Source organism: Ambystoma mexicanum, chromosome 9 (assembly GCF_040938575.1).
Source record: "Ambystoma mexicanum isolate Mex_15411 chromosome 9, UKY_AmexF1_1, whole genome shotgun sequence".
Lineage (NCBI taxonomy): Eukaryota > Metazoa > Chordata > Amphibia > Caudata > Ambystomatidae > Ambystoma > Ambystoma mexicanum.
Window position 1 is genome coordinate 452,045,204 of NC_090931.1, and position 24,708 is coordinate 452,069,911.

Genomic DNA, 24,708 nt, shown 5'->3' on the forward strand with positions numbered 1-24,708 from the left:
TAACTATACATTTGCATGGTTATTCTTGTGGCACTCCTCCGCTTGAAATTGGCGCTGAACTACGGTACACAATTGGTGCCGTACGGAGGAGTGCCACAAGAAGCTTTGTTTGGTGTGAATGGAAGTGTCCATATACACACGTGTTGTATATGGACACTTTCATGTACACCAAAGCAAGCAGCTTCAACGTTTCTGCAACGTTGAAGCTGATTGCTTTGGTGTACATGAAAGTGTTCATATACAACAGACGGGTGTATATGAACACCTTCATTTACACCAAACCAAGCAACGTTGAAGCTGCTGGCTTTGGTGTAAATGAAAGTGTACATGAAAGTGTATCGGCAGCATTTTCATTAAATAACGATTCCCTCGTTATTTAACGAAAATGCTGCCGAGATTCTGCAATCCACCTGTTTGCACTAGAAACAGGCGGATTACAGGGAAAGCACTGTCCTGCTTGCGAAGACGCCCAGGCCCACATGAGAATAGCAGTGGTGCCTGGGCATCAAGAAATGGCGCAGTGAGTTGTGCTATTTAGCACGCTCACTGCGCCAAGATGAGAATCGGGCCCTCAGAATCATTAGAAGCATTACATCGATTTGCTTTTACGTCGCTTTTTCAGTGATAAATGTGGAAACAAATCCAACTGTTTGAAATTTGTTCTCAAACTGCTTGCAGGTGTAGGGGGTTAGACAGTATGATATAACATGATATGGCATGGCATTTATAATGCGCCTATGCACAAGTGTCTCAGGATGCAGACATCTGACATGCCCTGAGGTGCCTGCCGTCAGGCTCGATGGAAGAATATTGGAAGCATAGCACTGGGTCTGATCTTTTGTTGTGAAATTCTGTGAAGACATCAAATAGATGAACCGCTGGCCAATAAAAGTGATAAAAGTGATGACTTGTTGTCAATTGATTCTGTATGAAAATCTATAAATAAAGTTTTAGTGATGACTTTTCATGTTGCTTGTTTTGTACCAGGTGGTGTTTAACATACACAAGTTGCAGACCGCGCTGCAGGAGGAAGGGTGGTTCAGACTGAGTCCTGAGAAGTCCAAGCCAACCGTGGAAGAGTGAGTAGAAGCCTGACAAGTCGTCTTCTTGGCATTCATGAATCCGTTACTCAAGGAATTGTTAGTGCCTTGAGTAGACACTGTGGCTTCTGTGTAGGTCCTTTTACGAAGATCCGACGAATGTTCTCAAATATGGATTCACAGCGCAGCAGGGGAGTTGCTAGGTCTGGAAAAGATCCGGGGCTACGCTGATATCTGGACTGTCTGGACTGTCGGGACTCGGGGCTAGCAAGCCTTTTGGGGCTACAACCAAAAGACCTGGGTCTATAGCCCCCCCCCAACCTAGCAACACCTCTGCAGTGCAGCGTTGTGACAGTGTAGCATTGTGCTGCCACTCTAAATCCAGTTTATCCAGCCTGGGAAGTACAAAGCTGTTGCTAGGCAAGCAGGTCAGCCACAGTTCACACACTCTGTGCATATTCATGAGGTGGAACACAACTGCATGACTCATTTCATACTGATGATGGTGCAAGACTGCATGGGACAGCTGACTTCTGTGCATGCCTCCACTTGCATATGGTCTATCTCTCGCCTAGGTGGGCCAACGCCAGAGCCCAGTAGAGCTTCTTTGGGTTGTAGGCCCACAGCGCTAGTAATGAGAGTATGGCAACGGTGGCTAAGGGGAACTGAGCGTCTATTACAAAGACCCAGAGACTCCAAGCGATATCCCTCTCTAGCAAAGGCGAGTCTGAAAGCAGTGAGGATGTCTTCATAGAGACTCCCAGGGGAGCTGAGCTCTTCCAGCCAAGAATGCCCATTGTGACCCTGTTGGTTCTTCGGTGAGAGAGGCTGGCAGAGCAGCACATGATGCCCGCACAAGCGGGCAAAATAGTTGAGCCGAGCAGCAGTTGCTCCAAACACATGAGCCTCAGAGGTTGCATGAAGAAGAGTGCACCTAAGCCCCAGCTGGCAGTATGAATAGTTTGGAGGGGGTCACTGAGTCCTAGAAGTTAGGAGGGCCAACACATTTACACAACCATGGTTTGAGGGGCAGATATCTCCTTAAATGTTATGGAAGCCAATGTGGCAATGTTAGGATACCTCTTATAGTTTGCTTTGTTAGGCCTCTTCAGTAGTATTGTACAGCATCTGAAGTGTACTGGCCTGGTAGAAAATACAGCAGGGAGAGTAGGATCACTTACTTAATTACTTTTGGGAATATAGGTGCATCGAGCGCCATGTGAGCCTACCCTACAGAGCAGGTTCACATTGTTTTAGGGCTGTGGAGGTCTGCACCAGCTCCTCCCTACTAAGTTCCTCGCTCTGTGTCTATGTCTTCACACAGGCGCATGCCTCTTTCCCGGGCATAGGACGCTCTGCTGGTGCCTTGAACTTGACAGGCCTGTGCTCTCAAGAGGATCTCCCTGTGGTCCTATAATTTCCTTTTTTTCGATTCTATTCTGTGTCAAAGTACCGTATAATATATGTAAGATCCAATAAATTCCTCTGAAAAATGCAATGAGTATATATGCAGAACATAAAAGACAAATCCCTTAAAAAAAAAAAGTGCAAGCAAACGGTATTTAAGCACGTTATAAATACGCAATTAAGACAAAAAACAATTACGCAACTAAAAAACAAACAATTCCTGTATCAGCGCCTCTATGACCACGGGCTGTGTGAGCGCTTTAATAATGCAAAAATAAATAAATAAAATAAAAACAAAAATAAAGCACCAGTTCTCCAAGAAAGTCGGAAGAAATCTCCTATTCAGTTCTTCAAAAAACTCTCCACTGAAACCAGATCTTCCGAAATCTCCGAAAGCTGAAAATGTCGCTGACTTGCCGAATTGACAGAAGGATGGTATTCCAACAAGGAAGAGTATTTTCAGAGAAGGATCTTTTTAGCGTGCAAATCTAGCAAAAAAACTAGGAACTGCCAGATCAATTGCCACCGAGCTCTGCAACCCTCCATCGACCACCAATTTAGAGGCCAGATCTTCAAAAAATATTGCTTGTGAATGGCCGTATGGGCCCGTCAAAGCACTTTAAAAATGATCCTGCCAATGTTCTTCCATTAGAATGGGAGTATTGTAATTAAACCTCTTGGCCCTGACAACCAACTTAGCTGCATCATGAAAGACGGTCTTCAGGGGAGTAAGAGTTGATTGAGGGACCCATCAGCACCATGTACAAGAGGGCAAGGGGGGCAATAATCCCCTCATTCCTGTAGCTATGGGGCCACGAACCATACATTACCATTTAAAGATGTGTACACTTTTCAGCTCCTCAATGTACTTCCAAAATGACTGCATGCAGTGTCAATGCTGCAGGAGATACAACACAATTGTCTTTTAAGCCATGTACATGAACTGCACGGTTGCTAGAGTAGTGACTTTGAGCAGTCTGAAGCATCCACCTGCAATGTTTAATTCATTAAAGTTGAGGGGCAGTCACCAAAAAAAGCTGCAAGGTAGCAAATCAGGTTAGGTGACTGTTGCTGAGATATATTTTGAGATCAGCCTATACATCCTGTAAGGTAGCAAAGCAGGTTAGGTGACTGTTGCTGAGATATATGTTGAGATCAGCCTATAAATCCTACAAGGTAGCAAAGCAGGTTAGGTGACTGTTGCTGAGATATATGTTGAGATCACCCTATAAATCCTGCAAGGTAGGAAAGCAGGTTAGGTGACTGTTGCTGAGATATATGTTGAGGTAAGCCTATCAATCCTGCAAGGTAGGAAAGCAGGTTAGGTGACTGTTGCTGAGATATATGTTGAGATCACCCTATAAATCCTGCAAGGTAGGAAAGCAGGTTAGGTGACTGTTGCTGAGATATATGTTGAGGTAAGCCTATCAATCCTTCTGGCTTTTCTTATTCCTTCTGTAAAATGTGCTCTATAAAGCTGTTTCGTCTCCAGCTCAGTTACTTGCTCATGTTCACCATTGGGAAGGAGAGGCAATGTTTGCACCATAGGGAAAATCAAAAGTAGGCCCCCAGGGAGGGAACATGTGCACATCTAACACCTCAACAAAGTGATGACAGTGAACAGAGGATATATAAGTGTAATGTCCTTCTCAGTGTATAAATGATTGCCTTTAGTTTGGCATTAATGTGAGGAACAAGGAAAACAGACGAATCCAAATTGATACACCAAGATTTAATAGGGGAACCAAAACCAGGAGGCACACCATTGACCAAGGCACCAACAGAGAAAAACAATTATACAGGGAATTATGAGGCAATAAAAGAAATTTGGTTTTGGAAGTGTTTAGTTAAATGTGAAGACACAGTGCCTAAGTGTGCTCACAAAGATGAATGATTTCACTGTTGGATGTTATCTGCTTGTACAGCTAGGTGTCCTGCACATCCCACTGCTAATGGACACCGTACCGGCATTAAGATCCCCCAGCAGCTGCATTGAAAGACCAAACAACATGGGTGAATGCCATGACCCCTGATGCACTGCAAAGAATGAAAAGATGGTGTGAGTGGACCCCACCCACTGTAACCAACTGCAAACTGTTGGAAATCAGGGACTAGGACCACTGAAGCATCCACCCTCCAATGCCCATCCAATATAATAAGACATCAGGGAGGCACCCCGGGACCAAGGGTCCTGATGGATGGGTACTTCTCCACTCATAGTGTCATCACAGTCTTTCTGTATATCAAGTTAGCTTGCTTGTTTGCTTTCATCCAGAACTATATGATCTTCTAATTCAGGTTGCATCTGGACTGCTTATCTCTTTTTCCCAGTACTACTACTAACTTGGTTGAAGGCAGTTCATTTTTCAAATAGGTCACCCCTTTCAATGACTTAAGTTCTTCGGTAATGATATAATGTGTTGTTACTTGCACCACTCTTTTAAGTCTACTGTTCTTGGACAGTGTGACTTTGCTTTGTTGACTAGTCATATCTTCTCTGCTTCACCTCTGTTGAATGAAGGGGTATAAAATGCCTTTGTTTTGTTATGCCATACATGTATTCCTTCTCTACCTTCTTCACGTGTTTCTTGAGGTTGGTCATAGAACATTCTGCTATCACTCACATATTTGCGGTCCAAGCTGGAATGAATCGAGTGCTTGCTACTCTAGCTCACAATAGCTGAAAAGAACTCACACTTGTAATTGCATTGAGTCTCTCTCAGTGAACTGCAAAAGCAGCATGTTCTCAGAGCTTACATTCCATGTGTGATGCTTTAGCCAATTCTAGTTCTTCTTTACTGAGACAGTTGGAATGTTCTACTTGGTTTCACTCCATGGGCCTCAACAGCAACATGTGCTTTGAGTCTACCTTCCATATGTGATTTTTTTATTCGAATGTAGGGTTTTTAATGAGGCATTTGGTTTGTTATATTTATCCTTTTTCTTGGGAGTGGTAGAAGGTGGCTCTGACAACATGTCTCCTGAGTTACGTTGTCCTCTCAAGGGATATTAGCTGAATGGCATTGTCAGTCAACGATCTCTGCCTGAATGCCAGCAAGACAAAGATCCTCCTCATCGGCACTCCTTCACCCTCCTTTCCTGTCACTCTCTGGCCGGCTTCCCTTGGCCCTCCGACTACCCCCACCTGCAAGGCTAAGAACCTCGGGGTCATCTTCGACTCCACGCTTTCCTTTCCTGCCCACATCTCTGATATCTCTAAAATGTCAAACTTCCTATTGCACCTCCTCAGAGGTAATCTGCCTTTCCGCTCCTTCTCCCAGAAGCTCAGTCTCTCGAGCCCTGGTTCTCTCTAGGTTGGATTACTGCAACAGCCTCTTTCTAAATCTACCTGCTTCTACTCTCTACCCTTTGCAACTCATCCAACACAGGACTGCAAGACTTGTCCTTGGCCTCAAGACCTGCGATCATATCTCTCCAGCCCTGAAATTTCTTCATTGTCTCCCAGTGGCTGCAAGGATTACATTGAAGAGCCTTTGCATAGTCCACAAGGCTTCCTTGGGCCTGGGTCCAAAATACCTTCACTGTTCCTCCGCAAATACCTTCCTTCCCGAGCTCTTAGCTCCTCCACCTCCAACTTCCTCAAAGTCAGTCATTTCTCAAAGAAACGAACTGGAGGTAGATCTCTGTCTTCGGCTGGAGCCTCCCTTTGTAAAAGCCTCCCTGCCACTCTGAAACTTGAGGAGAATCATCGCTGGTTCCGGAAGCACCTCAAGACCTTCCTCTTTGCTTCTGCCTTCGCTCCTCCTCTCCCCTGCTGATCTGTTCTGCTTCGGCATTGTGCACCTGGTTACCCTCTGACTTCAGGCCCAGGGACCTGCTCACCCTGTCACGCACCCATGATGCCTCCTGGTCAACCTTGCACTTGGGTCCATATCTGTAACCCTATAGTCCCCCCTTTTCTGCACTTAGCAGACACCCCCTGTCTGTTGCCTTAAACCTAGCACTTGCCACCTGCTGGCTGCACTACCACTGTTGTGCTTTTTATTCCTTTGCTCAGCACTTTCCACTTCTCCCCGTCCCCCTTGCACTTCCCCTCTTCCCTCTCCCCTGCACTTGCAAGTTCTCAATGTCACTGGGCCTAGTAAGATCGTTGTTTTGTTCTCCCTTGTTTCCCTCTCTTGCCTCGTCGTGCTCTGAAACACTTGTGTATGAGCGTGATACAAATAAAATATCTGTATCAATATCAGTGAATGTGTTCTGTTGATAGCTTTCTCACTGGAGCACCGCTTATATCAAGTCCTGGTGGACCAAGTTCTGATGCCTCTGATAAAGTGGAGTTTGATTCACTTAATGAGGTAGTCAGCTGTGACAATGGCAAAACTACAATCTTGTTCCACATGGTTGATTGGGCCCTTGAAGTCCATTCCTACTTTTCCCTGTTGTTCCTTTGGGTTTTACACATTTCCGAGAGGTGTCTTGCCATGTGGTTAACCTCTTCTGGCTCATTGTTCAGGCTGTACATATTCTCACTTTGTCCCCTTCATCTGCCCATCCTGGATCTCAAGTACAGGCCAAAGGGCATCCTTTTATTTGTTGTGTTGCCCAAGTACCTTCCATGAGCCGAATTAATGAAGCTCTTTTGTATCCTTTCTGTGAGAGATGAAACTGTTTTTTATAGGGTTTATCTATTTTCCAATTTGACGGCAAACTGCAGGTTGCTCTTATTGCCAAGTCAGCCCATTGACTCAGAGCATATTGTTTCAATTGTGTTAGCATCTCATTTTGATTTGGGGGGTGTCCCCATTTATGTTTGTTGGCTGTGTTTATTGTGGCATTTTCCAAAGTGGCTAGTGTGCATTCATCACTCAGGACTTCATATTCCTGTCATGAGCCTGCGGCTAGTCTGGTCAGGCAGTCCTCCATTTTGTTGCTTGACCCAGGTACATGTCCTACTTCCAAAGGGTACAGTTGAAGCTTGGCGTGTAATCTGGCTGAACGTGATGCTGAGTATACTTCCTGGCTGTTTTATGTGAATCAGAGGTTGTGATTGGTTTGTAGTTTGAATGGTAACTCCCATGTGTAGCTCGGGGAGTAGTAAGAAACTATGCGCATGACAACATTTCCTTTTCTGTAGTGGAGCAGGTTTGCTATGGCTACATTTTCTTGTCCTGGACCTTGTTGCGTCAACGTGGCTCCAAGTCCAGATGCATTGGTGTTTTCATAGATGGATGTTCTTAGCTCTGGATCAAATGGAACTGGACTTGGTGATTTCAACATCCACCTTGACTCCCTTGAATCATCCATCTCTCAGTTCTGTGTCCTCTGTGACTCCCTCTCTCTCTCTCTTCTCTCTCCGGCCCAACCCACTCTGCCAGTCGCACCCTGGATGCCCTCATTTTTGGCATCATCCCTATCTGTAATCCGGTCACCGCCCCACTCTCTTGGTCTGACCACTCTCTCCTCTCCTCCCGACTGGGACCTCTTGACCATCTATCCGAGCCACCCCCAGCACTGCCAGCCTCCTTCGTGGTCATTCGACCAATGACACAAGTGTCAGTTGCTACTTTCGCCTCCACCTTCATCTCCCCCACCCTCACCTCTGACTCACCCTCTGACTGTGTCCTTGCTAACCTGCACCTCTCCATCTCTGACACCCTTGACATCCTTGCCCCTATCATGAGGTTCCACTTAAAACCTGCCTCCAAGAACAACAGCTGGTACCACTCTGATCTAACATCTCTGAAATGCAAGTGCAGAGTTGCTGAACAGAAGTGGCAGATCTTGGGCTTATCCTCTGACAAACTGGCTTGCCACTTGCTCCAAAGGCAATATTGCTGCTCTATCCACTCCAAGATGCGGGCCCACATCCAAGCCCGCATCTCTGGAGCGACTAACAACACGGCCTAACATTTAAAAATCTGCAATCCAGCTGCAGTCTCCACCTCTCTCCTCTCTTCCCAGGCTCTCTGCACCGTTTTGGCCTCCCATTTCACATAAAAAATGCAGGACATCTTGTCCTCAGTCTCCTCCTCTCCCATCTCCACTCCCTCACCTGCCCCCCTGCTGCCCTAGGCTCCTCTCCTTCCACCCCCTTCCCTCTCCTCCCTCCTGCCCATAGCACCGGATGAGGTCTCTAAAGTGGTCCGCTCTATGAAGGTCTCCTCCAAGCAGGTGCTACCCTGCTCCCCCAGAACCATAAGGACAACCTTGCCACTCTCGCCCCGGTTCTTGCAGACTTCTGTAACCACTCCGCCACTGGCTGTTTCCCCTCTATCCCTCAAGCACTCCCTTGTGCACCCTCTCTTAAAAAAGCCATAAACTGACCCCTACTGCCCGTGTAACTATCACCCTATTTCCACTACCCCCTTCCTGGGGAAACTCTTGGAGAAGCTGGTCCTCCCCCAACTGACCCTCCACACCTATCTTGTTGGCTGCCTTCACAACCATCAATCTGGATTCCACGCATCCAGAGGCAAGGAAACTGCTCTCCTCAACACCTGTGAAACCATGCTTGCAAATCTCGACTCCAACTCTCCCGCTGTTCTCATTCTCCTTGATCTCTCCTCTGCTTTTGACACAGTCAACCTTTCCATGCTCATAAAACAACTCTGTGACACCCTCAGCATCACCGACCAGGCACTGGATTGGCTGACCTCTTTTCTAACGACCCGCCCTTCCAGTTGCAATTGGGCCCTTTCTCCTCCACCACCAAACTCTCTGCCTGTGGTGTCGCCCAGGGCTCTATCCTATTGCCTTGGCTCTTCAATATCTATCTTGCATCTCTTTCTCACCTGATTTCCTCCTTCTCTCATTTCCATTGTTTTGTCAATGACACACAGCTTTACTTCAAATTTCCCTCTACTACCTCCTCTTCCTCCTTTCTGATCCCTGACGGTCAGTCCACCATTCAGGCATGGTGTGCAACTAAGGATCTCTGCCTTAATGCCAGTAAGACAGAGATCCATCTGATTCGGACACCTGCATCCTCTTTTCCTCCTACCCTTTGGTCACCCTCTTTGGGCCCTCTAACCCCACCATCTTGTGAGGCCAAAAACCTCAGGGGCATCTTCGATTCCACTCTATCCTTCATCCCTCACATCATGGACCTTACTAAGAAGTCCCACTTCCAGCTCCACCTCCTCATAAGCATTCGTCCTTCCCTGACCTTTCCCCAGAAGCTCAATTTCTCCATAGCTCTGGTCCTCTCCAGACTGGACTACTGTAACAGCCTCTTTCTCAATCTCTCTCTTTCCTCCCTACGCCTCTTCAAGCTAAACCAGAATAAGGCTGCAAGTCTTATCCTTGGCCTCAAACCCAGGGACCATATCTCTCCAGCCCTAAAATCTCTCCACTGGGTCCCCATGGCTGCAATGATCAAATTCAAGACCCTCTTGTACAGGAGGGCTGAGCAACCTCTGACGGGCCCATGGGATCAGAGATCACCCTCAAGTACATTTTAAGACGAGATAGCTGCACCTTAAGGAGGATGGGGTGCAGGATTCTCTTACTCCAACACAAATCAATAAGGACAACTCAGTAGTTTGGCAAAGGGAAGTCCGTTTAATGACAAGTACAAAAAACAGGGAAACAAATGGAAATCAACAGTGATGTGATCGCCTGTCTCGGTTCAACTCCCCCATTCTTCATTCGACAGCAATAGTTATAGTACATTCTCGTCATCATTGACGTGTTACACTCCAAAATTGTCATGCAATTCTATTGGTTGGGAAAGGTAACTTAAGTATAGGTGTCATATCTGTATACGGTAACAGAGTGTGAGGATTGGATAACTCTTATTGGGTGGGTGTCTACACCCATCCCTCTACATCACTAGTGATAGACGTCACTACAAGTACGACGTCTTATTGGTTCTACTAGCTATAGGACCCTAGATTATTTGGTCTATTGTGATTGGGTAGGTTACACCCCTAGAGGTTAATCTCCACTTTAATTAGCAGCATGCAGAATGGACACCCAGGTGCGGTGTGCCCCAAGATTCACCCTGCCTCCCTTCCATCAATCAGTACTTCAGGGCTATGTGTCAATTAGTTGGCTGAGGATGGCCTCAAAACTGTAGCTCCTTATCAGGAAAAGTTATGGCATCCTCGGGTTCTGGATGACATCAGACGTTGGTACCTCTTCGCACTTGGCTGGTCACGTGTCTGTTCACCGTGAATCTGCTTAATTTTCCTTCTTTTCGTGTATTTGATTCTTCCTTAGCCTTGCCACCTGCCTGGGGCCTCCTTATCTCGACCTTCACTAGCTGGCTGCTATGCTCTTAAGTTTTGTTTTTTCGAAGTTGCCACTCTCCTCCCTTCTTGGAATTGACCTCGAATTCCCAGGCATGAGCTGCTTTGTGCTCAGTTTCGATTCAGCTCTTTCCTTCTGGCTTTAGCTGGAATATGAATTTCAGCCTGGTTGGCCCTTTGCAGTCTGGGCTTAATTCTGCTTTTACAAAATGGAGTCGCACTTGTATAATGTGCTTCATTGAGGTAGATATATAATTGGCGCTTGCCGCTCTATTCTTCTACTAAGCATTGCAAGCAGTACTGTTTTCTTAGCTTCTTGCGTTCCAAGCCTATTTACAGGCGTTAGTTAGTTGCATATTTTCATCTCACTTCATGGTTACGTTTCTTTATATATCAACATCGTATATACTTACAAGTCCATTACGTCATTATTGTTTACATTTCGTCCTTGTGTGTCATCTTTCGATTGTCGTTTATGTTCATCTGTACATCTGTCCGGGCTCTTATGTCGTCACCATTTGCCTTCCATTAAGGCTCTTTGGGCCCCTTCGGGGACAGTCTGTAGGTAGTCTTCATTTCGTGTCAGCTGCTGGTACGGTTGCCTCAGCGTGTACTGAGCTGCCAATGGTTGTCTGGTTATAGGCACTTCAACAGGTATTGCTCTTCTGATGGGCACTGGGCAGAGTCCTAGTGCAGCTCTCTGTTGGTTCATGTGTTCCTCATACGTCACATACCTTGGGCGAGTATGTTCCTGGTACCTCAAAATGGCTGGCTGGGGTGCAGGCCATATCTGGGACCTCCTCTACACTCCCTCCCTCTTGTCGGTTCATTGACCACTTCCTTTGGATTCGTCTTACTTGGTTCTTCTGCATCTTGTTCATCGTCTTCTGGGTTTGTACATGATGGTGTGAACGTGTGTTTCTTTGGAATCCATATTTTTATCACTCCTTTCAGGCTTCCTGCTCTTTTTACGTGTTTGTCTTTGTTCCAGGTCATTAACTGGCATTGTCCATTTGGGCTGCAATAGATCCATTTTCCTTCATACTTTCTTCGTTTTCTGGGATACAAAAACTTTGTTAATTCTGGTGCAAATTCTCTGGCCTTCACAAATTCTTTTATTTCTTCAGCACTCAGGTCTCTCGGCTTCCATCCTGGTTTGACATCGATCATGATCTTCATCCCTATGGCTTTCTTCGCAGTTTTCTGGCATTTGTGATGATTATCTTAATAACACAAAATCCCAGTAGTGTCATTAATAGCAGGGCTCCCAGAAACTTGAATATGTCCGCCATCCATTGTGGGACCCATGAGAATAGAGTTCCGAACCAGCTGTCATCATCAACTTTGTCAGTTTCATCGATCATCTGGTTCTGTGGGTTTGTCAGCATACTTATGGCTTCTGTTAGGGTTCCATATTCTTCGTCATGCAAAGGTATAAATGTACAACATGATTCTCCTATTTCTGTGCAAACACCTCCATCCATTGCGGTGATCATGTCAAGTACATATCTGTTCTGGAGGGTCATCAGTCGGATTGCTCTTAGTTCTTCTTTAATCGCGTTGAATCCTTTTATGGTGGTGTTGATGGTCTGTAATAATTCCCACCTGGTTATCTGCAACCATTTAGTGTTTGCTCCAACCTGGAATCTTGGCATGATGATTGTTGTGAACACTGATGAGGTGAGGCTGAACAGCCTGTGTTCATATGGGGTTGCATGGAATGCTTCTTCCGATTTGGCAGAAAAGTAATTTTCTCTCTTCATTCGGGATACCAGTTCCACTGATCTCCTTTTCCTCAGGTGAGCATCTGCTTTCGGGAAACTGTCAATACTCAGGTCACTTTTAGGGATCACTAGTGCAGGAACGTGGACGTTCACTATTGTGCATATGCCTCCCCAGTTTTTCGGTAGTCTTATATATGCCTTGGATCCACAAGCCCAATAATGATCCATAATTACTGCGGTTCCATGTACCATTCCTGGAGTGTCGAACACTTGTCCACAGTTTTGATTCTCTCCCATCTTCCTTGTGCCGTTATTTCTGAAACAGAAGTTTGGGTTTTCTAGTGGCACTATCTGCAAGGGTCCTCCTCTGTCTTCGACCCATGTGAGTAGTTTTGCAAGTTTTGGCCATAATGGCTTGCATCCGTCTCGCACTATGTTAATGGCAGGTTCGTATTGACCAATGACCATCCAGGCTCTGCAGATCAGTACTCCTTTCTCCCATCCGTCTGGTGAAAGCACTGTCCCCAAATCTGCATTCGGCCTCTGTTCTTCCAACTTCGAGCCTCCTCTGGAGTTTTTCCTTGGACATTTAGCTTCTGATTTACCTCCCATCTAATTTCAGCCCCTTTTACTCCAGGTTTCTCGCACCTGATTACATGATTCTTAATATGAGCTCTGTTTCTTGTCTTTATGTCTTGGACATAATCATCCTCGTCAGGATCAGTTGCTTCATTAGTCCATTTCAGAAAGGCATCACTGCCCATGAACTGGCCTCTTGTCTTGCACATTGCTACGTGCGACATACAATGTGCTGTCTGGACATCAATTTCTACTGCCACGAAGATCTTCGATTTTTCCATGCTGTACGGTAGAAGTGCACAGACGAAGCATTCTCCTTCTGATTTACGTCTTCCGACCTCTTTCATGTGTTGGTATCAAATGTTGTTTCCTAGATGTGCTGTGCTGTCCAGGTAATTGTTTAGTTCATTGTTATCTTCATGTGGGCTTCTCTTGATTCTTAATGTTTTTCTGTAGTTGGCTATAACTACATCTTTAAGTCTTTAAGTCTGTGTGACTTTTCCTTGCTGGGGGTCTCTCAGGCATGCTTGTCGGTAGAGCAGGTTTCCTCATCTGCATCAATGTGATGGGTGGAGGTTTTGTAAATCTCTTCCCCTCCTCTTGCGCTCTTGTCCTGCCCTCCATAAGTGCCTTTAGCAACCACCTGTCTGCCATCAGCCCAACGTAGGGCCGCATCATGGGTTGCATCATGGGCCTGGTGCTTGTTCCTTGTGTTGGAACTGGTGTGCTTGTCACTACAGTCTCTGCGGTTCTATTTTTCAGTTCCTCATGTAGTTTCTTTGCTCTGGCTATAAGCGGGAATAAATGATCTATCAACATTTGTGTCCTTGCAGTGAATTCTCCCGTAGCCACTTCTGTCTTCTTGAGGGCTTTTGCTATATCTTCTTTAGTGGGCCTTTCATTTGCTTCTTTTCGGTCACCTTTACTATTTTCTGGGACTGGTTGTTCGGCAGGCAGTCTCGTACTTTCTGTTGTCTTCGTTCAAGGTTCTGTAGCCATTGACACATACCCTTGTTCGTGTGCATTCAATGTGCGTCTAGTGGTCAGTGCTACATTTTCATTCGTTGCGTGCTGACCCTGTCTCCAGCTTTTCTCTTCATTCGTTACCTCAAGTGTGTATGGGTCACTGCTAATTACATTCAATTTGAGTTTGTTTACCTTGCCATCAGATTTTCTCAGGACTGGAATAACTACATAGGGTCGAGGTGCTCTTGTGGGACCAATGTGTACATTATCCGGTGGGTGCACTGACATTGGAATGCTTCTTGTACCAATAAAGAATGCAGTTCTGATTGTTAATGACAGAAAAACAATGATAATCACTATGCATATACACATAATCGAGCGGTATGAAAGTTGGCAGCATTTCCTTCCAGGGAAGCAGGGGCGCCCCTCTGGTTGTGGGATGACGAGGCTACTGTTTTGGGCCCCCATTTCAATCATAGCACTGTTATTCTTTTCACTTACTCCATTATTGTTTCTCAGAAAGTTTGTATCATAAAGTGTCTTGTGCTTCGTAAGTGTCCCCCCTCTTGTGGGTGACGATTGTCTCCGGTTATGGGATACAGTTCCCTTGCTAGACTATGGAAAAAGATTAGACTAACACCTTTGGTACGTCACATTAATTATGCATATTCAAAATAGGTCAATTCCCAGTCCACCCCCCTAATCTGCTTAAGTCCTGAGGACATGCTGGATACTGTTCAATGCGAGGAAATGGAAAAATGGTAGTCAATCAACATTAAACCAGAAAAAATAAAAATACAAAAAAATAAAATGGTGAAGTTCTTGTCTCTGTTCCCACGATCTGTCCCTCGGCAGAAAGATAAAGTGCTGTGACTCTGTCTCCTGAATCTGTCCCACGGCGGAAAGTTTCCTCAGGGTCCCCTCAGAAGTCGATGGACATTATTATTTCTCAATTGAGCTACGATGGCTCGCAGGAGCAAGTTGAGCTGTGCGTTCTTCACTAGATCTCAGAGAAATGCAAGCACGTCAACATTGGTGGGTCTCCCCACTAGCCTTGGAAAGTTCTCAATGAGGTGAAAGAAGACATGGTATGCAAATTTACTGTCTTCCGGTGATAAGGACATTTGCTCTGCTTTTGCTGGGTTCAGGATTACAGGCCCTTCTTTTGACGTGAACAGTCTCTACACTTTCCTGCTGCGTGGATTGCGATCAGGTAGCTGAGCTTAGCCCATAGCTGGTGCAAATGTTCAGTGTTTCTTAGATCTCTAATGAAAGTGAGCGTTTCGGTGGTTCTCCTGACGATTGCTGGGCACTCCTCTATAATGCGAAAGAAAAGCGTGTTTGTGAGTTCATCTATTATCGCCTGTGGTGGAAGCATTTGTGTCCTTATCACTGTATTCCGGTAACTCAGCAAAGGCTTCCGCGATGACAGTAAGCAGTTGCCAGATTATTTTCTTGTTGGCAGGATCTTCCCTACAAGTGACGGATAAGTCTCTAGTACTAGTTGGAAACAGGACAGCACATCCCTTGTGATATTTCTGCTGGGGGATAAATTAGTGTTGGTTGCTTCGGGATACTGGGTTAGCTCCTTTGGGCAAAAGTCCTTGATCACAGTTTATTTGGGTTTTGTTGTTCAACAATGCTTAAGTGTGGCTTGGTTCAAAAGTTCGTATCACCAACGTTGTTGTGGCTTTGGATGTACAATTCTCTTCTTCACCCTGCAACCAGGCTGCACAGAGTGTCCGTTATTGTCCTTTTCCCCTTTTTTATGCTTAGGGGAAATGACTGGTTTAAAGCCACAACTTTCAAAAAGAGTTCTCTTTGTCTTGGCTTTGCTGCTCATGCGTCCTTCTTCCTCGTCATGGATCTCATCTGCACATTCTGAGGTTCTTCCCCGTTGTCTGTGGTCTCTTCGTGGTGGGGTGCAGCTTGAGGGCTTTCTCCGATATAGGGCTTAATGTCATTTATAAAGATCCATGCTCTTCTGCCTTGCAGTTTGACAGCTGAAGGAGTGCAGTCCTCTACGATAAAAGGGCCATTGAATCTTGGCTCGTCCCACCGTTTCCTCGTGTGGTTTTTCACTAACACTTCGTCTCCAGGGAAGATGAGAGGTACACGTAGACCTTGAGCTGCGTCTGCCTCAGTGCCTCCTGCTGTGTTTTGTGCTGCGCTGCACCCTTTTCGTCGTCGCTGTAGTTGGTCTGAAATTACAGTAAGGCTGGATGTCATGCAGTTCAGATATTCCTGCAGTTCGGTTCCCAAGACCTCTCGGGTTGACTGGGCATCACATCTAGCTCTGTCACAGGGGGTAAGAGGGGTGTTCATTCTCCTTCCTGTGACTATCTCATGCGGCGTAAGATGATGGTCGGAGCCTGGTTGGTTCTGAAGAGCATTCAACTTGGCTATCCTTTCCTTTAACAAGCTGTTGAGACTCTCACAGATACCATTACCTTCCGGATGATACGCTGACGAGAACTTGTGCTTTATACCAAGCAGCAAGCTGATTTGCTCAAAGACTGCGTTAACAAAATGAGCCCCATTATCTGATCTCATTACCTCACACACCCCCCATCTAGGGAGCACTTCCCTCACCAGGAATTTGGCAGCACAGTCTGGGTGTGTACAGGGACCTGCTTCTATCCATCTAGAGAATGGACACACCACTACAATTAAGTACCTGTACCCGTTACACAATGAATCATGTCGGCGTAGTCGATATGTAAGTGCTGAAAAGGCCCATTTGGCCGGGGGGTGACTCCTCTCACTACTTTTAATGTGTGCCCAGCGTTTTGAATTGCTGGCAGATTATGCAGTTCACAATAAAGAATTCAAAATGCTCAGCTAAATTCGGTATGAACCAGTCTTCTGCGAGCGTTGCTGTTAGATTTTCTTTTGGCATGTGAATTGGGTAATGTAATTGTTCCAATGCTATTTTTAGTAGGGCTACAGGCATTACTGGTTTACCAGTGCTGTCTTGCCACCACAATCTGTCAGAGGGGATTAAAGAACACCCTTGATGCCTCCATAGGTTCTTCTCGTCCTGGGCCTCCTCCTGGATCTCCATCAGTTGGGTCTGCCCCATATTACTATAGGCTTCTGGTGTAGCTCATGCTATCATGATTCGTTCATGGGTGCATGCCACTTCTACTTCCATGATCGTTTCACTCTTGGATGCCATACGCTTGGCTTCCGTGTCTGCTGCATGGTTTTATGCATGACACGAAATCTCTCCCTTTGGTGTGGGCGGCGCATTTCATGACCGTTATGCCCACTGGGACCTGGGAGCTGTAGTTCCTTAATCAGCCTGTCCAATAAGGCTGCATGTTGCACTGGTGTGCCGTCTGCTCCGAGGTAGCCCCTCCTTTTCCAGCGCGCTAAGCTTTAGTGCACTGTGGATGTCACATAGGCGGAGTCGCTGTACACTGTGACTTCCTGGTCTGCGTGATTCTCAATGGCGAGTATCAACGCCAATAATTCTGCAGCTTGTGCTGAATAATGAGATGGTATTAGTGCACTGACGAGTACTTGCAATTCTCTGTTTGCTATGTGTTTCATCACGGCAACGCCTGTATGTCTTTGACCGTCTTTTTGTTCGATTCTCGAATAACCGTCAATGAAAACGATCTCACCACCTGCCAAGGCATTTTCTTTTACCCTGGGGATTTCATCATAGAATTCTTCATAGTTTGCACAGTCATGTATCGGCTCTCCTTCAGCGACTGGCTCAGCTATGAACGTAGCTGGGTTTACTGTTTTATATCAAACTATTTTGATCGATGGATTAGATATGATCACTTCATAGGCAGACGCTCTCTGAGATGTCAATGTGCCTTTTGGTTTCTCTAAAATGGCAAATAATGAGTGTTCAACATATAACGTCATGTAGCTTCCCATTACAATGGTTGTCGCCTTCTCTATGGCGAACGCTGCGGCAGCTAAGTTTTGTTCGCACAGGAACTGGCCTCTAATTACTGGGTCCAGATCCCCACTGTAATAGGCCTGGGGCTTGTACCCCAACGAGGTTTTTTGGGCGAGTACTGCCGTCTTAACGCTGCCATTCGTGTGCGAGAACAGGTAGAATTCCTCTGCATAATTAGGAATACCGAGAACTGGAGCCGTACAAATCGCTCTCTTGAGTTCTGTAAACCCCTTTTCCATTGTCTCAGTCCATTCAATATTTTCCTTCGCCTGGGCCTTCTTTAGGGCCTTGAGCAAGGGCTTGGTATACGAGCTGTAATCGAAGACCCATGCTCTAACATAATTGCACAGGCCTAAGAAGCTCTGCATTTGCTTTACCGTGTGCGGCTTAGCCGTGTTCATGATAGCTTCAGCCCTTTCTGGGGTCACCTTTTTCCCTTCATGTGAAATTAGCTGGGCTATGTACAGCACCTCCTGTTGACAATATTGTAGCTTTTCCTTGTCAACCTTATATCCTTTCTCAGCCAGTATAGTCAGTAGCTGGACAGAGTCACGTCTGCATTGTTCTTCCGTGGTGCTGCAGATTAGAATGTCATCCACATACTGCAAGACAACACTGACAACACTGTCTTCTACAATATTGCTTAGGTCCATCTGTAGGACTCTGTTGGACTCTGTTGAAAATGGACGGGGACTCTCGACACGAAATGTTTACTGGGGTCTGACGTGAATATAATAAGGGTACATTCATTTTGCACTCTCCTACGGAGACTGGGGGTGCGTCTGTAAAGGGAACTCGACTGTGAGCTCCTGTGAAACTCTGAGTGTCTTTGGCCTTGCCGGACAAGTAAAACTTGCCCTCCCATATGCACGAGCGCGTTGCACCCGTGTCAACTAGGAAGGAATATTCTTTACCCCCTATATCGACATTCACCCTTGGTTCCCTGTTAGGGTTTGGTGTCACTGATAGGATAGAGCACATCAGGGTTCCCAGTGAGCTGTCCTAGTTCATATATAAGTTTGGTTCACTGTACACTTGTGGATTTTCTCCATTCCCAGGGTTGCCTCCCCTTCCGGAGTTTGTGCCCTGAGACATTTGCGGGGGTGCCTGTTGGAATTGCCCTTGTGGCAGGTTCCCCATGCTCGTGGTTGAACCCCTTGTTGTGCATCCTGCTGCAAGCCTGGTGCTTGCTGCTGCACCGTGTGATTCTGTGCACCGCCCTGTTGTGGGATTGCAGGCGGATTCACTGTGCCTGTTCCCATTCCTTGGCCATTTTGCCACACGTCTTGGCTTCTGCATGAGCGCGCCATATGCCCTGTCATACCACACAGCCAACATACTAGCAGTGATCAGGCTATCTGTCCATTTGACATATCTGGACTGCCCATCTGCCCGTTTTGAAAGCCTCCTTGATTACTCTGGAAACCTCCCTGATTACTCTGCCATGCTCTTCCTCTAAATCCCCTTCCCCTCGGGTACAATCCCACGTTACCCTGGTGGTTCTGTTGCAGGTTAGCCACCTGCTATACTTTTGGTTCGGCTGGCCTTGTCAGCATGGCTCCTTCGAGAGCGTACTTTGATAATTTCTTTTGCACCAGCTTCGCTTCCTCACCCTTACGAGTTGCCTCTTTTTTCGATTATTTTCTTGCAACAATCTACAGTAATGTGCAATAGTCAACTGTATTTCAGCCCAAGGTTTATCCTCTATGCCTACCAATTTCTTGAGCTGTTTCTGTACTGGTTCTGGCAACCCTTGGTACAATATGTGGTAGAATACAGGTATAGATTTCGTCCAAGATGCATGCGTTTCGAGCACCCACGCGTCTTGGAAATTCTGGATATAAATCAATGGATCTTCTGACTCCTTCATTTTTTGAGTCATCATAGCTCCCATATCGGAAGTGTCTGGGTAAAGCACTTGTAGTGCTTTCCATACTGCTGCTTTGCAATTGTTGAACGGTGCTCCGTCGTGGGCAGTGTTAATTATGGTAACACCAGGGTACCCAGCCCGTGCCCATACATCGTCTGCTCTCTCACCAATTATGGCAATCAGAAGACCTTTAATGTCCCCTATAGCTAACGTGACACCCCCTGTCATTTTTTCTAACTCGTGTATCCACTTCCCAGCTCCCGATGTCAGCATTGGAAGCTTGTTTTCAAGTTCTCTCGATCCATGTGTGGCCATGGAATATATTGTGGTCTTACTCCCCCCTTTTCTAGCAGCGGAAATTGGAATATGCAGTCTTCCTTCTCTTTCCCCATAGCTCTCCTGTCTACCGCTGGGGTATTATTCCCGCATCGCCATCTGCCTGGCAATGTCCTCAGCCTGTCTGCATAGGCGAATGCTGACACCCCCCTCTGACCCTGGGATGTTCCTTCATGTTGGTCAGATTGTGCGGCAGACTCTGATGTCCTAGGTGCTGACTCGCTAGCATCTGACCATCGTACCCCTTTGTCCTTTGGGAGCCACTTTTTGCGCCGTCTCCCTTCTTCATTTGTCCCGCCCTCCGTCTCCTCTTCGGAGTCAGACATTGATTGTTCCCAATTCACGCAACTCATTGTATCTTCGTCGTTCTTACTAATTGCTAGCCTGTCCAGGGACAGACTACTGCTCCCACTACTTCGGGTGACATCCTCAGTATCATATAGCTGAGTGCTTTCCAAGTGCTCATCTTCCCTTTCCCTTTGGGATATTGGCTCCAACCCCATTTCATCAAATATTTCATCGATCGTTTCCCCCGATGCTTCTGGTGTCAAAGTCATCTTCAATGTTTGCCCAAATCGTGCATGGTACTGAGTCATACGCAGGGAAAATGTCTTCAATGTCTTCCCATTCTACGACAGGATTTGGTTTTTTAACTTCCTGCTTCAGATATTCGAGATCACGTGCCCTCTGTCTATGCTTACGTTCGAAATCATCATCGAATTCTTTACGCTTCCCAGCTTCTTCTCTGACCTTATCTTCTTCTCTTCTCCTTTCATTTCTACGTTCATTTGCCCTTCTAACTTCCTCATCTTCTTGTCTCTTTACTTTTTTTTCATGTGCTCTTTGCTCTTCTTAAAACCTTTGCAGGTTCTGCCTGTACTGGTCATAGGCTGCTATCTGCTTGTGACTGAGCGGCTTTCCTTGCTCTTCGCGATATAGCTGTTCTCGCTTCAGCCTATCCTTCCTTCTTATTCTCTCGTCCCTTATTTCACTTTCCCTCTCCTTCTCCCTTCTCCGTGTCTCATCAGACTTCTCTCTCGATCTCACATCATCACTTCCTTTACCATCGAGTTTCAACAATATCTGTCCTCCCATCCATTCGTCTTTTGCGAATTCTATCTCATCAGTTCTGTCTCCACTTCCTTTCCATTTCTTTCCATCTCTCTCTTTATCGAGAGGTGCACTTGTCTGTGCCTGATCCCTCCTTTCATCATTGCACCACTCCTCTTCCCTCGGGACTGCAGAGGTAAGATTAGTTTCCTGATCCTTCCCCCTGATTTCATCACTACCGTACGTAGGTGACTCATATGCGGGGTTGCTATATCCCTTGGCTGCCTTGAGCTCTCTTAGCAGGTACAGTCCCTCTGACTTACTTCCCTCGATTTCTGGCTCAGGCGGGGCTGGTGGCACGGTAGGGGTCTCACCCCCCTCCATGCACACGTTAAATATCCAGTCTGCGGGTGGCTCTTCCTCCTTCGGCTGTTCAAACATTTTCCAAAGTTCTAGAACAGCAAGACGTTTTTCTAGTTTTTTGCCTGTATATGTGGCATGCAAATAAGTCATCATATGCTGTAAGACGGCTTTAGATAAGTACCTGTTCTGTGGCCACGGCATGAACATCTTGTGGGCGGTACCCACAACCCACTCAGTGCTGTATTTCTTAAGCTTGGGTGCATGTTTAGGCAATTGTTTACATAAGTGAGCAAGTGGAGTAATATCTTCCATTCTTGAATTCTGTTTCTGACAATACTTTCATGCAATTTCACCACTCCTAACAATATGAGCGAGCACCAAACACTGCAAGCTCCAATCCAATTTTTTCCCGCCAACATTTTTTATATCACCAATTTACACAAGAACATCAATTCAGGTGTGATTCCCTCTCAACTATAGAATTGCGTAAAACCCCTAATCAATTTCAAACATCAAGGATACAAATTTCCGTACATATGACACATCAACAGAACATGTATGACAAACGTCAAACAGACTAGACAGACACCAGCTGGACACAGATATCTCTGCCTTCTAATCAATACCCCGACATGGAGTTTAAACAAACTCCTTTTACGACGTCTTTAATCATCGTAGTAGCCTAATTTTTCCCTATTATGTGGGACTATGAGTTCACGTTTCTTCTGACCGCTATATTAAAGCGCAGGAATAAGGCGAATCCTCTCACTTTCTCAGGTGTCCGCCCAGGTATCCTCTGTTTTCTCTCAGGTGTCTATCCCGGTAACCTCTGTTTTCTCTCGAGTGTCTATCCCGGTAACCTCTGTTTTCTCTCGGGTGTCTATCCCGGTAACCTCTGTTTTCTCTCGAGTGTCTATCCCGGTAACCTCTGTTTTCTCTATTATACTCGAGTCATTATCCCCTTATATATATACAGTCTTCTCTACTTCTGACTATTTTGTATTTTCCGCCTCCCTCCGTTACCTTTCCCTTAATTGTTCTAATGCCTATAAAACATTTGCCAAAGCATTGAATTTTTTTGTTTCACTCACCGCTCGCTTCGTACCTCTCTGGATCCTCAGGATCACTGCCTCCTTTACTGCTTCCTTTACCGCCTCCTTTGGTCTTTTCATCTGATCGGCTGCCCGTAGGAATGAGAAGGGTTATGCTCTGTAAGGCAGGTTCCTTCAGACCCACTGCAGTTTTTGATGGACTTACACTGTCATTGTCAGTGCCTTAAGTGGCACTACAAATCGAGCCGGGGCTCATCGAGGGGGCGTGGCCTAACAGCGGGGGTCTTGATGGCCCGTTAGGCCACGCCCCCTTAACGAGCCCGGGCTCAATGGGCTACTGCCACCCCTGCCAGGCAGCCTTTCGTAGAGATTAGCACCCATCCCCTATGGGGAGAGGGTGCTGATCTCTGCATTTATTTTGTTTAGGCTTGCCTGGCAGGGGACAGCGCCTGCCTATTCAGCCTTAATGGTGGTGCTGCCCCTCGCCAGCTGGGGAGGGGCAGCACCACCATTAAGGCTGAAAGGGTGAGGCCACTGGAAGCAGAGGCCTTTTTCCTAAATACTGAAACTCTCGCGAATGCGCGGCAGCTCCAGTATTTAGAAAGCAAGGCCTCTGCTTTCAGCGGCCTCACGTTTTTTCCATAATGGTGGCGCCGGCCGACGGGAATCTCTGGATTAAAGGGATGCCTCGCAGGTGCGGCGCCACCATTATGGCTGAAAGGCATTTTTTTCTGTAGCCTGAAGCTCTCGCAAACGAGCGAGCGCTTCAGGCTGTAGAAAAAAATGCCTTTTCGTGTAGTGGCCGGGGCTGCCAGGGGAGATTACTGGGCCCCGGCAGGGCCCCGCCTCAAAACGAAATTTCGGAGCCTGCCGGGGCCCAGCCCCGGCAGGCCCCGGCCCACTTAAAGCCCTGGTCATTGTCCACGGGAAGCTTCTCAGTCTACTCAGCCGAATGGCAAAGGTCTCGTGATATTGCCGAGTTACTTCGTGTCGACGGTCAATAGGTGTCTTATCAATAATCGAAATTCACTAATTGATGGTCAAAACCACCCTCACCGCTACCAAGTGTACAGGAGGGCGGAGCGACCTCCGATGGGCCCATGGGATCAGAGCTCACCCTCAAGTACTTTTAAGATGAGATAGCTGCGCCGTAAGGAGGATGAGGTGCAGGACTCTCTTACTCCAACACCAATCAATAAGGACAGCTCAGTGGTTTGGCAAAGGGTAGTCTGTTTAATGACAAGTACAAAAAACGGGGAAACAAATGGAAATCAAAAGTGATGCGATCGCCTGTCTCGCTTCAACTCCCCCATTCTTCATTCAGACATCAATAGTTCTAGTACATTCTCATCATCATTGACGTGTTACACTCCAAAATTGTCATGCAATTCTATTGGTTGGGAAAGGTAACTTAAGTATAGGTGCTATATATGTATATGGTAACAGAGTGTGAGGATTGGATAACTCTTATCAGTTGGGCATCTACGCCCATCCCTCTACATCACTCATGATAGACGTCAATACAAGTACGACGTCTTATTGGTTCTAATAGCTATAGGACCCTAGATTATTTGGTCCATTGTGATTGGGTAGGTTACTCCCCTAGACATAAATCTCCACTTTAATTAGCAGCATGCAGAATGGACACCCAGATGCGGTGTACCCCAAGATTCACCCTGCCTCCCTTCCATCAATCAGTACATCCGGGCTATGTGTCAATTAGTTGGCTGAGGATGGCCTCGAAACTGTAGCTTCTAATCAGGAAAAGTTATGGCATCCTTGGGTTCTGGGTGACATCAGACGTTGGTACCTCTTCGCGCTTGGCTGGTCACGTGTCTGTTCACCATGAATCTGCTTCATTTTCCTTCTTTTCGTGTATTTGATTCTTCCTTAGCCTTGTCACCTGCCTGGGGCCTCCTTATCTCGACCTTCACTGGCTGGCTGCTATGCTCTTAAGTTTCGTTTCTTCGAAGTTGCCACTCTACTCCCTTCTTAGAGTTGACCTTGAATTCCCAGGCATGAGCTGCTTTGTGCTCAGTTTCGATTCCGCTCTTTCCTTCTGGCTTTAGCTGGAATATGAATTTCGGCCTGGTTGGCCCCTTGCAGCCTGGGCTTAATTCTACTTTTACAAAATGGAGTTGCACTTGTATAATGTGCTTCATTGAGGTAGATATATAATTGGCGCTTGCCGC

At 46.4% G+C, this 24,708-nt stretch overlaps 1 protein-coding gene across 1 annotated transcript in view; it reads left to right on the top strand.

Annotated features, from left to right (window-relative positions):
* Positions 1 to 24,708, top strand: part of LOC138488168 (ras GTPase-activating protein 4-like) — a 1,092,176-nt gene that overhangs the window by 737,124 nt on the left and 330,344 nt on the right. Inside the window, exon 8 of the mRNA XM_069614957.1 lies at positions 988 to 1,079. Coding sequence (XP_069471058.1) covers positions 988 to 1,079 — 92 coding nt within the window. The remainder of the gene's footprint in view (positions 1 to 987; positions 1,080 to 24,708) is intronic.